Here is a 17,011-nt window from a genome sequence, read left to right as displayed (position 1 = left end):
TCACGCAATTTAAATAAGAATCTATGAAGTAAACACTAAAGCGCGATGCTACAACTGTCAAATACTATAATACGCCCGAAATATATGAATTAAACAATGCAAGTACCCAAAAACACGCAAAGAAATTAATTAAACTATCTAACAAATAAGTAAGCTAGGGTTATACGACTTGCTGCTGCAGCTGCTTATCCAACGGCGGCAGGGAGCACAATGGCTGTGACCAACCGACACTGGCTGTTCAAAACCAAAACAGAAGACAGACGACTACGCGAATTTACACTATTCAGGTACTAAGGCGCGATGCTACAACCCTCAAATACTATAATACGCCCGAAATATATAAATTAAACAATGCAAGTACCCAAAAACACGCAAAGAAATTAATTAAACTATAACAAATGAGTAAGCTACCGTTATGCGACTTGCTGCTGCAGCTGCTTATCGAACGGCGGCAGGGAGCACACTGACTGACCAACCGACATCGACCACATTACTGGATGTATACAGTGATGCACCCACCCATATAAAGAGCCAATTTTTTGCCGTGATCGCTGCCACCAAAGAACTACAAGCTGATATATGACCAGGTATGTCACATACTAACAAATAATTCAATTACTTTTAATATGATTGACTGATCTGGCCTTGTAACACTAACCAAAACGGCCTTGCTATGATGGTAATGCGAACGGCTGAAAGCAAGGGAAAAATACGGCCGTAATTTTTCCCAAGGGCATGCAGCTTTACTGTATGGTTAAATGATGATGGCGTCCTCTTGGGTAAAATATTCCGGAGGTAAAATAGTCCCCCATTCGGATCTCCGGGTGGGGACTACTCAGGTGGACGTCATTATCAGGAAAAATAAAACTGGTGTTCTACGGATCGGAGCATGGAATGTCAGATCCCTTACTCGGGCAGGTAGATTAGAAAATTTAAGAAAGGAAATGGATAGGTTAAAGTTAGATACAGTGGGAATTAGTGAAGTTCGGTGGCAGGAGGAACAAGCCTTTTGGTCAGGTGAATACAGGGTTGTTGTTGTTGTTGTTGTCTTCGGTCCTGAGACTGGTTTGATGCAGCTCTCCATGCTACTCTATCCTGTGCAAGCTTCTTCATCTCCCAGTACCTACTGCAACCTACATCCTTCTGAATCTGCTTAGTGTATTCACCTCTTGGTCTCCCTCTATGATTTTTACCCTCCACGCTGCCCTCCAATACTAAATTTGTGATCCCTTGATGCCTCAGAACTTGTCCTACCAACCGATCCCTTCTTCTGGCCAAGTTGTGCCACAAACTTCTCTTCTCCCCAATCCTATTCAATATTTCCTCATTAGTTATGTGATCTACCCATCTAATCTTCAGCATTCTTCAGTAGCAACAGGGTTATAAATACAAAATCAAATAAGGGCAATGCACGAGTAGGTTTAATAATGAATAAAAAAATAGGAGTGCGGGTAAGCTACTACTAACAGCATAGTGAACACATTATTGTGGCCAAGATAGACACGAAGCCCATGCCTACTACAGTAGTACAAGTTTATATGCCAACAAGCTCTGCAGATGACGAAGAAATTGATGAAATGTATGATGAGATAAAAGAAATTATTCAGGTAGTGAAGGGAGATGAAAATTTAATAGTCATGGGTGACTGGAATTCAAGAGTAGGAAAAGGAAGAGAAGGAAACATTGTAGGTGAATGTGGAGTCGGGGTAAGAAATGAAAGAGGAAGCCGTCTGGTAGAGATTTGCACAGAGCATAACTTAATCATAGCTAACACTTGGTTCAAGAATCATGAAAGCAGGTTGTATACATGGAAGAATCCTGGAGATCCTAGAAGGTATCAGACAGATTATATAATGTTACGACAGATTTAGGAAGCAGGTTTTTAATTTTTAGACATTTCCAACAGCAGATGTGGACTCTGACTGCAATCTATTGGTTATGAACTGTAGATTAAAACTGAAGAAACTGTAAAAAGATGGGAATTTAAGGAGATGGGATCTGGACAAACTGAAAGAACCAGAGGTTGTACAGAGCTTCAGGGAGAGGAGAAACAATTGACAGGAATGGGGGAAAGAAGTACAGTAGAAGAAGAATGGGTAGCTCTGAGGGATGAAGTAGTGAAGGCAGCAGAGGATCAAGTAGGTGAAAAAAACTAGGGCTAGTAGAAATCCTCGGGTAACAGAAGAAATATTGAATTTAATTGATGAGAGGAGAAAATATAAAGAAAGGTGGAAGGATTACATAGAGGGTGTATACAAAGGCAATGTACTTGAGGACAACATTATGGAAATGGAAGAGGATGTAGATGATGATTAAATGGGAGGTACGATAATGTGTGAAGAGTTTGACAGAGCACTGAAAGACCTAAGTCGAAACAAGGCCCCAGGGTAGACAACATTTCCTTAGAACTACTGACGACCTTGGGAGAGCCAGTCCTGACAAAACTCTACCATCTGGTAAGCAAGATGTATGAGATAGGCGAAATACCCTTAGACTTCAAGAAGAATGTAATAATTCCAATCCCAAACAAAGCAGGTGTTGACAGACGTGTGAGTTATCGAACTATCAGTTTAGTAAGTCACAGCTGCAAAATACTAACGCGAATTCTTTACAGACTATTGGAAAAACTGGTAGAAGCCAACCTCAGGGAATATCAGTTTGGATTCCGTAGAAATATTGGAACACGTGAGGCAATACTGACCTTACGACTTATCTTAGAAGAATGATTAAGGAAAGGCAAACCTACGTTTGTAGCATTTATAGACTTAGAGAAAGCTTTTGACAATGTTGACTGGAATACTCTCTTTCAAATTCTAAAGGTGTATAATTTGTACAGAAACGAGACGGCAGTTATAAGCGCCGAGGGGCATGAAAGGGAAGCAGTGGTTGGGAAGGGAGTGAGACAGAGCTGTAGCCTCTCCCTGATGTTATTCAATCTGTATATTGAGCAAAGCAGTGAAGGAAACAGAAGAAAAGTTCAGAGTAGGTATTAAAATCCATGGAGAAGAAATAAAATCTTTGAGGTTCGCCGATGACCTTGTAATTCTGTCAGAGACAGCAAAGGACTTGGAAGAGCAGTTGAACGGAATGGATAGTGTCTTGAAAGGAGGATATAAGATGAACATCAACAAAAGCAAAAAGAGGATAATGGAATGTAGTCGAATTAAGTCAGGTGATGCTGAGGGAATTAGATTAGGAAATGAAACACTCAAAGTACTAAAGGAGGTTTGCTATGCTGAAGATTAGATGGGTAGATCATGTAACTAATGAGGAGGTATTGAATAGGATTGGGGAGAAGAGAAGTTTGTGGCACAACTTGACTAGAAGAAAGGATAGGTTAGTAGGACATGTGTTAAGGCATCAAGGGATCACCAATTTAGTATTGGAGGGCAGCGTGGAGGGTAAAAATCATAGAGGGAGACCAAGAGATGAATACACTAAGCAGATTCAGAAGGATGTAGGTTGCAGTAAGTACTGGGAGATGATGAAACTTGCATAGGATAGGCTAGCATGGAGAGTTGCATCAAACCAGTATCAGGACTGAAGACAACAACAACAACAACAACAACAACAACAACAACAACATGCAGAACAACATAACAGAAGCTCCAATATGTGTAGAAACTAGTCTCAGCCAAGGAAGACAGATTAAAAACTTTGTTAGAAAATTATAGCGGAACTTGATGGGAGACGTATGCTTGTAATTCCGCAGTAACTTTTGTTTGTCTGTTCACTCACTGAACTTCAATACAAGTGCCTCCACTGCTAGTGATGCCCATGAGTGGTTATTGCATGTGACGTCTAACATATATGGTGGTCACATGAATGTGACTGGCATGAATAGTAGTAGTAGTAGTAGTAGTAGTAGTAGTAGAAGAAGAAGAAGGTAATGATGAAATAGATGTAGCAGCTATGGTGGTTTGAGTGTCGTCATACTTTAACTTACTTAACAACAGTTAACAATTCATTTACTTTGTACAGTGAAAGAATGAATTTCTAGACAACAGTTTACTGATTGTGGTAATTTAATAGTAATGATGGTGCATTACATGCTTAGGAGGGTCTGCAGCTGTTTCAGTACATATAATTGTGATAACGGTTCCTGTCAAAGTTGCTGTAGTATCACAGTTGCTTTGTCAGTCTTAATGTAAACATTCAAGATAGAATATTACTTAACAATTAACAACATGACTACTGTTTTCTATTAATCCACACAGCTTTTACTTATTATGTTCAGAAATTCATTCATTAACATAACACAGATGCAGAAAATTGCCTTAACTTTAAATGACTAAATAAATATAACAATGGAAAATCCAGGTTGGAATAATGAAATATTATGAAAAGGACAGATTGCGAGCAGTCTAGCCCAAGCAGCAAGAGACTATTGTTAGGTGTGTGAGTTGTGTGCACACGAGTGTGTTGTCTAATTACAATCAAGGCCTTTTTGGCCAAAACCTTACTTGTTTGACGCTCTTTTTGTTGTGCCTACCTGCAACTCAGCAACTCTGCTACATGGTGAGTGGCAGTCTATCCTTTTCATAATATTGACTAAAATATGTTGTTTACTCATACCAAAAAAATTTTCAGACTGGATTGTTCCATTCCTGGCACTGATGACAATGGGCCCTTGGTTTGTTCCTGAAGAATGGTGTATATTGGTCCAAGATTCAAATTTGCAACAAAACAGCTTGCTTGTTCGGAAGTGAGAGTATCAATCTGAGCATCTGAATGAGCCTGCAAAATAAAAATGAAGGGTTCTACATGGAATCTGCCCATCATAAAGATGATTTCTTAGATCTAAATCTATGCTAACAAAACATTTAGAACATAAAAGAAGAATTTATTATTGTCATTTAAAGTACTCATTCCTAATATTTAATATGACTTCTGTGAAATTATTGATAGCCTATTAAATCTTATATCTGACAGCACACATAATGTGTGAACTTGTTTTCCTCTGAATAGTTTTCCGATTATAAAATGAACAGGAATCCAGTGTAGTTCAATCATTTGCTTGGAGATTGTATTTGTGAAGCTAAAAGGAATTGCCTACATTTAAATACAACTATAAGGTGGAAACCAAAAGTAACCACAATAATAATGCTGCACATCATATATTTGTAGTAACAGACTGTGCTGCTAGGGAACTGTTGTTGTAGCTGTGCTGCATCGGACTGCTGTGGCAGTTCTTTATGTGGGCCTGTAGTGCATATGTGATTCACACGAACAACATTCATCTTAAGTTTTTTTTTATGTGGCAAGAATGTAGCAGAAAGCGTCAATATGAGATGACCAGCACAAATTAACATTCTCCTAGTAAATATCAAGTATAAGAATAGTTTTCTTGGTTAAAAAAGGGAGGACCAGCTACTGGAGATGGTTTTCCTTCCAAAAGCTTGAACTGAGGAACACATTGGCAAAGTCTACAACCTCATCAGTGAAGACTGATGCAGGATAACTGACCAACTCTAAAGCTTATATGGATTGTCCAGGAGCACAATTCAACACATTTTGCATCTGGGGATCTGAAGAGCAGCAGCAATATTTGTATTCAGACTTCTCACTGGTGATTAAAGGGACTAGCACATTCAAGCCTATCATCATGAAATGTAGGACACACTCAAGGACAATCTTAATTCCTTCAAAGAATCATCACACACAATGAGTGATGGTGTTATTGGTACAATGCAAAAAGTAAACAACAATTAGTCGATGGAAGTCACCTGGCTCACATCCTCCAAAATAAACTTCTCAGGTCGTCGTCGTCATCATCATCATCATCATCATCATCATCATCATCATCATCATCATCATCATCATCATCATCATCCATATGCTGCATGCATGCAGTACATTTACATGTAATGAGTGTCACTGCATAAAACAAAAATAAATCGACTAAATATTGATGTTGAGGTTTCTAATCCATTCCACCGCTGTGGCATTGGCATTCATAACAACATTCCAAGTGCCCTTACAGTATTGTAGGACGCACTCCTCTCTTGTGTGTCTGATAAGATTGTTTCAGTGCACCACAGTCACAACTTAAAGAGACTCCACAATACCTCATTTATAGAGTGAGTCAGATTACTGATCACATCCAGTGTAAATTATGTTTAATTTTACCCTCAGTTTCCTGTCAGATTAGACACATACAATATCACAGTTATATTTCTTGAACCATTCCTGTTGCTGGTAATATCCAGTGTGTTGACAGTTCTTGTTCCCAAAATCTCTCACTTTGATGTTACTTGTAGCTAACTGTTCAGCATACAGACGTGGCAGGTGTCTTGAATGAAGCTTATTTCTTCATAAGATAGTTATGTCATGATGAATAGACTCTTTGCCTTTAAATATGTCTGCTTGTGTCTGTGTATGTGCGGATGGATATGTGTGTGTGTGTGTGTGTGTGTGTGTGTGTGTGTGTGTGTGTGTGTGAGTGTGTGTGAGTGTACACCTGTCCTTTTTTTCCACTAAGGGAAGTCTTTCCGCTCCCGGGATTGGAATGACTCCTTACCCTCTCCCTTAAAACCCACATCCTTTCATTTTTCCCTCTCCTTCCTTCCTTCCTGACGAAGCAACTGCCAGTTGCGAAAGCTCGTAATTCTGTGTGTGTGTTTGTGTGTTTTGTTCATGTGCCTGTCTGCCGGCGCTTTCCCGCTTGGTAAGTCTTGGAATCTTTGTTTTTAATGAATAGATAGTTCTTTATTCTCCTGTATATTGCGAAAATCTCTAAGCAGGGTCTTGTTTCTGTGGATCTGTGGTATGTAGATATTGCTTAGCAGTAGAAGCCAGAAGACAGGAGTTAGTCTGATTGTACCAGTAATCATGCACATTGTGCTGATGAGCTATGTATTGATGAGGCTGGTGTGGTAACTATTACACCACACTGAAGCACAATATTCTGCAGCTGAAAAACCAGTGCAAGAGCCGATGTATGAAATGTCTCCACACTGAAAGCCCCCAGGTTGCACCACACAGCCTGTGAGTTTTTATCTCGGGTGATGTGTTTTCCAGACATTTTTTATAAAGTAGAGTGTGGTGATGCCAAGATACTTGGGGTACCTGTGATGGAGAATACTGCCATCAAATTGTACCTTGAGCTCAGTGTTAGCTTGTTTGCTGTTAAGCTGAGATACACAAACCTCTCTCTTACTGATACTGAGCTTCAGTCTGCATTTTTTGAAATAAGAGTTAATGTTCTCACTGACTGACCGAGCTCTATTGATTGATGAGCCAGAGTGAGAATGTCTGTGTAGTACAATTCACTGAAGATGTTTTTGGAAGATAAGAAATATAAAGGCTGAGCAGGAGAGGAGTGAGAACTAAGCTCAGTGGCAGGCCATTATTTAGTTTCCTTATTGAGCTATTTTCACCCAAGCAAACCTGAAAGTATCGATTGCTTATCATTTTTTAATAAGAAATGCTTTTGTTCGGCATTTAATTATCTTCAGGGATTTGTAAATCATTCCTTCCCTTCAGACAGTGCAATATGCTGCCATAAGGTCGATAAAACCACAAGGTGTTTTTAATTTCTCCCGGAAACCAGTCTCTATGAAAGCTGTTGTAGCTAGTACCTGGTCGTTGGAGCTTTGGTGAGGCCTAAATGCCATTTGTTATATTAGAATGTGTTCTAAAATACACCAACTAATTCTACTGTCAATAGGTCTCCCCAAGAGCTTATACAAGCAACTAAGCATGGAAATTTGCCAAAAGTTCTGGGGGAGACCAGGTGATTTGTTAGATTTTAAGATTAGCACACTTTGTATTTTTCAGTTCTTTAGAAAATGTTCCTGTCTTCAAAATAACAGAATAAGTGAGTCTGTCAGTGTTTGACATTATTCCCAAGATGGAATAAAAAGTCTGGATGAATATTACAAATTTTAGCCTCTGCTAAGACCATGTCTATTTCATTTAGGATGGATGGGGAAGAGAATTTTCAATCTCTTGCAGACTGAGTTTTTAGATTTGACAGCTCTTTTTCGATCCTGGAGGTGTGCTGTTTATTACTGGACAATCTGGACTTTTTACTATATAGTTAGGAATATGACTGGTTGAAATACCATAAGAAGCCACCCAATTTCTGGAGCAAGGACCAAGCCTTCCTAACTGAACGTTTCAAATGCAAGTTTTCTACTCTCTCAGACCAGTGCACTTTCCTTTCATTATCAAGATTATGACGAAGTTCACCTGTAGTGGCACTGTCCCCATTTCTGTTAAATTGTTCATATAGGTGTTCACATCTCTTGTCCCACCCAGAGGTGTATTCTCTCTTATATCCATGAGGAATATGTTTCTTAGCAGATACAACAAAAGCTTCAACAAAACAGCTGTAACTCTGGGGATCCAATGGAACAAAGCAAATACATTTTTCCAGGTGGTCCGACAAACTGTGCCAGTTTGTCTTTATAAAATTCCATTTAGGTTGTGGCACTGACTTAACCAGTGGGATGGAAAAGTCAATACTGAGAATAAAAGGTCTATGTTGGTTATGTGGGAAGCGTGACAAGACTTTCCCTGATATAGGAATGGGTGGATCTTAGCAGATACAAGAAAAGCTCATTCTGGTGTAATGAAGCAAATACGTAGGGCATATCAGAAAGAATCATCCAATTTAGCACATCGATATTTCTGAAACTAACAAACATATACAATGAATTTAATTTTTTGATGAAATGGAAACTCAAAAAGTTTGTTTTCATACCTTTCCATAGGTGTTCAATATGCCACCCCGCTCCCCCCTTGAGACAAGGCATATGTCAATGCGGTATTCAAGTTGTTCCTACACTGCAGTGAGCATGTCTCGAGTTCATTGTTGTTGGTAGTGGAGGCACATAAACACAGTCTTTTATAAACGACCACAAGAAATAATCACATACAGTCAAGTCTGGTGACCTGTTGGTAAATAAAGTTGTTCAAATCCATGGGAAAATAAAGTTCTCAAGCATATCATGACATGTGCTTCCTGTAAAAGTGTTCTTGGCAAAGAGAAATGGACCGTACACCTTTTCCAGTGAAACTGCGAAAACAAATTAAATTTTGGAAAGTTTTTCTCATGTTGTACAGCTTCGTGTGGTTGTTTCGCACTCTCCCTATTCTCACATTATGATGGTTTACATTTTCACGTAAATGGAATGTTGTCTTGTCACTAAACACTAAGCACGGAAGAAAACTGCCATCCTCCATCTTGCCAGGAATGAAATTGCAGAACTCCACATATTGTTGTTTGTCACCTTCACGAAGAACTTGCAGTAGCCGAATTTGGTATGGTTTTGTGTGTTAACGTCAACGCAACACATGCCAGATGGACATCGGAGGCATGTTGAGCTGCATGGCGAACGGATTTTTGCAGACTCCTTGTGATACTATGGTGGATGCGTCCGATGTCTGTGTCGGACACTCGGGGACGGCCCAGCAATTTATCTTTACAACAAATAACCTATTTCTCAGGACTGTTCATGCCATCGTCTAATGCTCTGTCCTGTAGAAGGAGCCACACCATATCTAGTATGAAAGTTATCCGAACAGTTATTACTGAACCACACTGTGCAAGACATAGAACACAAAACACTTCTTGTTGTCTTGACTAGAACTAAAGTGGATGCACACTGCTGTTACCTAGCAGAAACCAGGTAAAACTAAAGAATTGATTCTTTCCAACAGTACACTGTTCATGCACATGTCTCAAAATAATAGTTATGTTTTTTTTAAAAAAAATTGGGTGATTCTTTTTGATACACCCTGTATTTTTCCATATTGTCTGAGAAACACTGCCAGTTTGCTTTTCTATAATTCCATCAAGGTCATGGCACTGACTGAACCAGTGTGATGGATAAGTCAATACCGACAATAACAGGTCTGTGTTGTTTATGTGGGAAGTGTGAAAGGACATTTCTTGATGTAGGAATTGATTGGTTTATATGATCATGGGAGACAAAACAGAGGTATGGGCTATAGTGTCTCTGCCATGTAGCTGATCTAAATGTATCCAAATCCTTGGCATCAAAAACTAGGTAAAGATTGTTATTTTCAGCCAAATCAAAAAGTGCATTACCATAGTCATCGTTCCGTGCATACATCCACTGCTCGTGGTGGCTGTTAAAATTGCCAGCATACACTGAGGGATGGACAGTAATTGGTAAACATTTGGTAGCCACTCTATATTATGTGGTCTGTAGATATTATGGATAGTAAGCTCTTCAAGCTTTATTGAAATGTTATGAATTCTGTCAGCTGTATTTGCTGAGATCAGGTGAGCATAATCAACGTCAGCTCTAATGTAGGTAGCGACACCATAAAAATTGTGGTAAATTGCACCAATAAACTGAGCCACATATCTTTCCTCTTTTATGATCGTCTTTGTTTTATGCATGGATTTCCTGGTTGAAACCACGCCAATATCATTACATAAAAGCAATTTTGACAAATAATCACTTTTAACTCGGCTAATTCCTTCTATATTTAGTTGGCAAACAATGACTGAAAATCCCAGTTTTTTAGTCATTTGATCCTGAGAAGGGTCTTTTGCTAGTGTTTGGTTGCCTAAATTAGTCTGCATGCTCGTAGCTAGGGAGTCGAATAAAACTACGGCTGCTGTGATTCTCTAGGTCATTTAGTGTAGCCTGTGGTGTAGTATTTACTGCAGACGTGAGCTAGATGTACACCACAGTTTGTTAGTAAAATCAAATGTAAATGCAGTGCTGATTTAGTTATTCTCCCTCACCCCCTTTTTTTTTTTTGAAGGGGGGGGGGGGGGAGGGGGGCATCGCAGGGATTGTACATTCAGAATTCACCCCTCAAAAACGGACAGTAAACAATAATTTCTATTTAGAGATAATGAAAAGGCTATGCACAAATTTTGCACAGAAACATCCTACTTTGTAGAAATCTGCTGAATGGTATCAGCATCATAAAAACACTCCCATGCATATGGCTCTTAGTGTTCTATCCATTTTTGGCATCTACGAAGTTGAATACCTTGATTCATGTGCCCTATTTGACAGATGTAGCTCCTTCGGACTTCTTCATGTTACCTAGGATGAAAAGGGAATCTAAAGGAAAGTGTTTTGCTGCTGCTGCTGATGATGATGATGTAAAATGCAACGCCACAACAGCATTAGCAGGTATGAAAGAGATGAAATTAAAAGATCTTTTAACGCAAGAATGAACATTTGGACAAGTGCCTTAGTGATAATGGAGAGAACTTTGAAGAAGATTCAAGTTGTGCTTGGGAAAACATTAAAATACATGCTTTTTATAAAGAATTTATGGTTATTTCTGGCTCTTCCCCCCGTACTTCCCTTTGCTCCAACCCTTTCAACACTCTAAATGAGTGCTATTATGTTGATAAAACAAGAAGTGGTTAATTGCACAGCTGACTGCCAGAAGCATCCATCACATCCTAGTGATTTCCAATGCATACTGCAGGTATTTTTAGTGCAAATTCATCTGAAAGACAGAGCTGCACAATAAATATAGGCACAGTTGAAAACATGTACTATCAAATCAAGCTACTACAGCTTGGGCAGAGTTATGGATATTAAAGAACATGATTTGGAGTTCAAGTCTCCAGAGAGTTCTTTCTTACCTAAGAATAAGAGATGCAGATGGAGAACATTGAAAAAACAGAAATATATGTGTAAACATTACACAACATGTTTATTATATACATATAACAAACAATTATTACAATCACTGACGAAGCTTCATAAATGAAAGGAAGCAAAATGTATATGACATGAAAACAAACTCTTATTTAGTTAGTTGCATAGCTGGATCACACAAATGACGATAATTTATAAGCATGTAAGGAATGACAGAAAACACAAAATTGGTGGTATTAGATTTACTTCAGATGGCACTGCATACACTGCCAACAAACATTAGTTCCATAAAACTACTCTATCCTTTCAATCAGGCAACAAATTGACAGACTTAGATATGCTATCTTAACAATCATTACAAAACTGGATCCATTCTAATTACAAATCTATATCACTTCTTCCAGAGTCTTCATAATTTTAGAGAAATTAGCATTCAACAGAATTACTTATTTCTCTAAGACAGACTTAACTAATTTCCCACACTGTCTTTTGTAATTAATTCTCTACAAAGAAAAAGTGTTTCTATAAGAAGTTCTGGCAATACAGTAATGCTGAATGTGCTGACAGATCTAAGGAAACTGCAATCATGCGAGATTCTTCACAGGAAAGTTTTGCCAAAGAGAAATTGCCTGAATGACCTATATTTAGATATACAGAAAAGAGATGGATGGCTAATTACCTGATGCTAGAGTGCTTGCACGTTGTTTGGAACAGAATACCAGGTTGTCTGCTTATCTGAAGGAAAATCTTGGTGATGGCATGTTTTTCCCCGAAAAGAAACTATCACCAAGATTTTTCTCACAGCAGAAGTTATTGATATAATATCAAAGAACAACACAGAAATTCTGTAACATGATCTCACAGTTTCGATTAACGCAAGTTGTTGTGAAAAGTGAAAGACCTTCAAAGGTTCATCTGCAAAAACTTTATAGTGACTGGATTCTTCAAAGAGAATACACTTTCACTCCTAAGGGTGACCTAAAAAGATCCTCCATATCCATGCTGAGCCATTTAATCCTTACTACCATCTGGAGAATCTCAAGTGAATTTATAATGGAAGTGATCAAGAAGGTGCTGCATACCAATTGCCACAGATGGCTCAGAAGACGACATAATACAGGACAATTGCTACGAAGAAAGAAATAGCAATTGGCTTACAAATGAAGATGATGATGCCCATGGTAGTGATGATTAAAACTTCATAGTTCCACTGACTACTGGTTTAAATAGTAATAAAAAAAAGGGAGTACAGATAAAAATTAATCTAAACCTTTTTTCATCGTTTTTCCTCTTTCTACTGTCAAAATATGAACAATCAATAAACAGCATAAGTCTGCAAAGGATTCAGTGTTAACTGTTTCAAGCACATACTTGAGATCAATAAAACAATTTGTAACTTTGATTAGACAGAATATGTTAAAAAAAATATTCAATGAGCCTCTTCATGGAAAGAAGTAATTATAGTTGTGTGAACATGGTATCTAAGATTCCTGAGTTGAAAATTCCTGTCAGCTAAATAGCAAGTAGCAGTGTTCAAATAACTTATGGAATGCAGCTGGTAACAAGACTGACAACTACCGACATTTTGATAGGTGAATATTCTATCATATTCAAGGTACAAAGGAAATGAGAGAGCACTGTGCATGGCAACTTAAACCATCTGTGAACACGACTGCATCAACCATGCAGCCAAAAGATGGTATATGCTGAAAGATAACACACACACACTACCAAAGGTACATCACACATTATTGTTCACATGTTGAAATATTTTAACGTTAGATACATGGAGGAGCTCCAGTTTCACTGAAGTTTTCATTATAAAGATGCATAACAAGTTTTAGTGTATTGTAGATAGGCCTTTATTGTTACAGATGTAGGTAAATGTTTTATTTGAAAAATACCAATGTAAACAAGTCAATGGTAAGCAATTAACAGAAGATACACAGCAGCTCCTTAATAAAACTGGGGAAGCAGCAGACTTTTGCATTCTCTCTAATATACCTGATTACATTTAGCTGCTTTCTCACAACAATATTTGTTATATATGGATATTCACTGTTTACGCCGAGTAAAAGTTAAGTGTTTATTATTGTTTGTCTTTTGTTAATTAATTCCTTGACTCATTCTAGATTCTTGAATGTGGTTCTTTTTGTTAAAATATATAGAACACAATGAACGAATGATATATTAGAAATTTTTCTCAACGGCAGGAGATTAGTATCTATTTTGGCTTTCCAATAATAAAAATACTACCTGGTTTTCAGAAACAAGCAGTGAATAGTATTAATATTTTCAAGAACTTTCACTATAGTTCTTCTCTGATTTAAAGACTCTTACTCTTTGTTTCGTAAGCTGACAATAGAATTTATAGCTGCTGTGTTGGTGTAAGCAATCCTTTTTCACAGCAAATTGAGTAGTTTGGTCTGTTGTGTGACTGGGATACTGTTACACTTTGTACTGGTTGCTGATATTACAGTCAAGCACAGGAAGATGGCCAAGTCATGTTATGTCAGCACATGTGATTGCAGTCGTATCACAGATGTCCAATACTTTAGCCACTTCATGCAAAAGGTTGCACAGACATTGTGTTTCTTTACCTGCCACAATGTCAATGGCAAACTGCAAGAATCTCAAGATGGGGAAAACAGTTGCCATTAGTGTTAACTTCCATATGAGGACTAGAGCTGCTGTTGACTGCATTGAAGGCTATAATTGTTGGTAGGAGGATCACAGTTGCAGGAAATTATACATATCAGTTTTAATTTGCACAACAACAATCCTTGAGTTGCCATATTATCCGGAATCACTTCCTCACTATGAGTAAGGAAGCCACTGTCCCATATTTTTATCACTGCAGACAGAACTTTGGGGCCCATATATTAGTATGGGTGGAATAACAATGCCACTGGACACTTGAAATGTTCTCAGGATTGCCTAGACTAAATGTTATGGTAGAAGTAATCCTATATCATTAATTAACACTCACCTGTAACTTTTCTAGCTTTTCATCCATGAATTCATAGAGAGACAGTGTCGACTGCATTTGGTATAGACAGTTCAGAAGATAAACTGCCATATCACATGTTGGCAATCTTGCTGCACTTTCATTCACAGCCTGAAGGAGTGGATCCACAACACACGTAACAATCTAAAATACCATAAAGCAACACATTAGTCTTGTTAGAAATTCATACATTATTTTAACATCTTTTTGTCTGCCTCTAACATGGTACATACACTGCCAGAACAATTTGCCCAAGTCAGTTTACAGTATTTACATGCAAATGTTTACTTACATGGAATGCTGATATGTTTGAAATTTTACAAAATTTGCATATTTGTGACATACCACCACAGAATTTCACCTTTAAAATAAAACACATGCAAAATTTACTCCTTTCTACGTTCTCAGATGATATGTTGAAACACAAGAAGAAAGGAAGCCAAAAAAGAGAAAGAACTCCAGAGAAAGTAGATGCGGTAAAGAGGAGTAGCAGGTCTCCTAGGATTATGGAGTCCAATTTACCCATGGCATTCAAATAAAATGATGCTTGACAAATGTACACACAAGTAATGGCATCACTTCTATATCATACTCTGACATTTTTAACTATAGTTTCTAATGAAACTGGCTAGTATATAATGATCACACACTGAAATATCAACATTTATGGCTTTCTTGGACGAGGTTCATGTTTTTTTGTTGGCACTTTCATTTAACAACTATCTTATTGCTGTAAGTTGTAACAAAAATTGGCTGAAATCTAATGAATGGAATAGTAGAACTGCTGGACACTGCTAATGATGGCTGTCAGCAACAGTAGCATATCTACTTTGACTTTAGTCACAAGTAAAAAATTATACCAAATGTACGTGAGTTAATTTTGGTCATAGCTCTTTGAGGGACATGTTCTACAATCAGTCTACTTTCCTGTCTGTGATGTACTTGGTTTAGTGTAATAATATTATTGGTGTTTTCTAAAACTGCAGCTACATAAATCTCATCATCCGGAAATCACTATTTCACATGACCTCTACATCTAATACAAATTTAAATGTTCATGTTGGAGCTCACTTTATGATCCAGTACTGTTTTATCATGGGACACTTAAATCTTACTAATCCGATAAGTTACTTCCACAGCTAAAGTTACCATTCATGATAATCCTCCTGATCTGTCCATCACAAACTGCACAAAATTACAACCTCTCTGCACAAAGCACTTAACTGTAACACCACCTTTTGATATCCTTCCTGCCTCGTTCAATGTTACAAATTCTCACTAACAATAACACAGGCCAATGATGGAAAAACCTTGCTGCAAATACCTTATTCTTGTGTTTTTTAGGGTGGGAAATCCAAATATGATACTTAAAAAACTATATCACCCACCATTTCTTAATATTTTACAGTTAAATTTATTAAATTAAGTAACTTTTTTAAAAGAATTTAACAGCTTTTATGTAGTTATAATAATTTAAAAAGGAAGTGTAATAAATGTAGATGACATTGGTAGCACTGCTGAAAAACATTTGCTGGCATAAAAAGGTCGATTCTATTTTTGTGTTAACAGATGGTGTTTTGTTTACTGTCAACCGAACCTCACTTTCCAGTTTCGTGTACATGTGCTCAGTACAATGTCTAATTGAGGTTGTAAAATCTCTGCTGACAGTTGTTATATTTGTAGTGAATTTGTGATTAAAAAACACCAAAGAAACATTACAGATTTTGTGAAAAAGGTTTATCTGTCATACTTTGGATCTAAAGTTGGTGAGTGTTGTAGATCTGAGAAAATGGTCCAAAAAGGAGAAAGAAGCCTTTAGTTTTGTTGTTCCTTTGATACGGAGGGAACCAAGAAATCATTCCTATGATTGCTACTTTTGCAGTGTTGATAATACTGGTCATAATTCGAAAAACAGGAAGGTAATAAGCTATCCTAACCTTCTGTCTGCCATCCGACCAATAGGGCATGGTGTAGATTTGCCGGCTCCTGAACCACCAGATGATTTAAATTCTATTCCAACAGAAGTATTTTATGATGTACAATCTGGTTTAGATGAAACAGATGATGATGAATTCCAACTAATACAGAAAGTCTAGAGCCCAAATTGTTTACTCATACCGAGCTTAACGATTTGGTTAGGGATCTGGGCTTAACAAAAGAAAAAGCTGATTTGCTTGGTTCTAGATTAAAAGAAAAGAACTTATTGGCAGTTGTAACCAGCGTATACATGTATAGAAAGAGAGAGCAGCAATTTTCCATGTTTTTTCAACAAGGTGGTGGTTTAGTGAACTGCTTGGACATTCCTGGTCTGATGAATGAGTTTGGTATTGAATACAAAAGGAAGACTGGAGGCTGTTTATTGAGTCATCCAAAACTAGTGATGGAAAAACGCCAGCAA

The 17,011-nt window shown here is 37.7% G+C and overlaps 1 protein-coding gene across 1 annotated transcript in view; it reads right to left on the bottom strand.

Annotated features, from left to right (window-relative positions):
• The window catches only part of LOC126267372 (conserved oligomeric Golgi complex subunit 6-like), a 115,467-nt gene that overhangs the window by 12,846 nt on the left and 85,610 nt on the right, over positions 1-17,011 (bottom strand). Inside the window, 2 exon segments of the mRNA XM_049972553.1 lie at positions 4,576-4,737; positions 14,596-14,757. Coding sequence (XP_049828510.1) covers positions 4,576-4,737; positions 14,596-14,757 — 324 coding nt within the window.

The sequence above is a fragment of the Schistocerca gregaria genome, chromosome 4 (assembly GCF_023897955.1).
Source record: "Schistocerca gregaria isolate iqSchGreg1 chromosome 4, iqSchGreg1.2, whole genome shotgun sequence".
NCBI classification, from domain to species: Eukaryota; Metazoa; Arthropoda; class Insecta; order Orthoptera; family Acrididae; genus Schistocerca; species Schistocerca gregaria.
The sequence above is the reverse complement of the archived record's forward strand: the minus strand, read 5'-3'. Positions and strand labels throughout refer to the sequence as shown.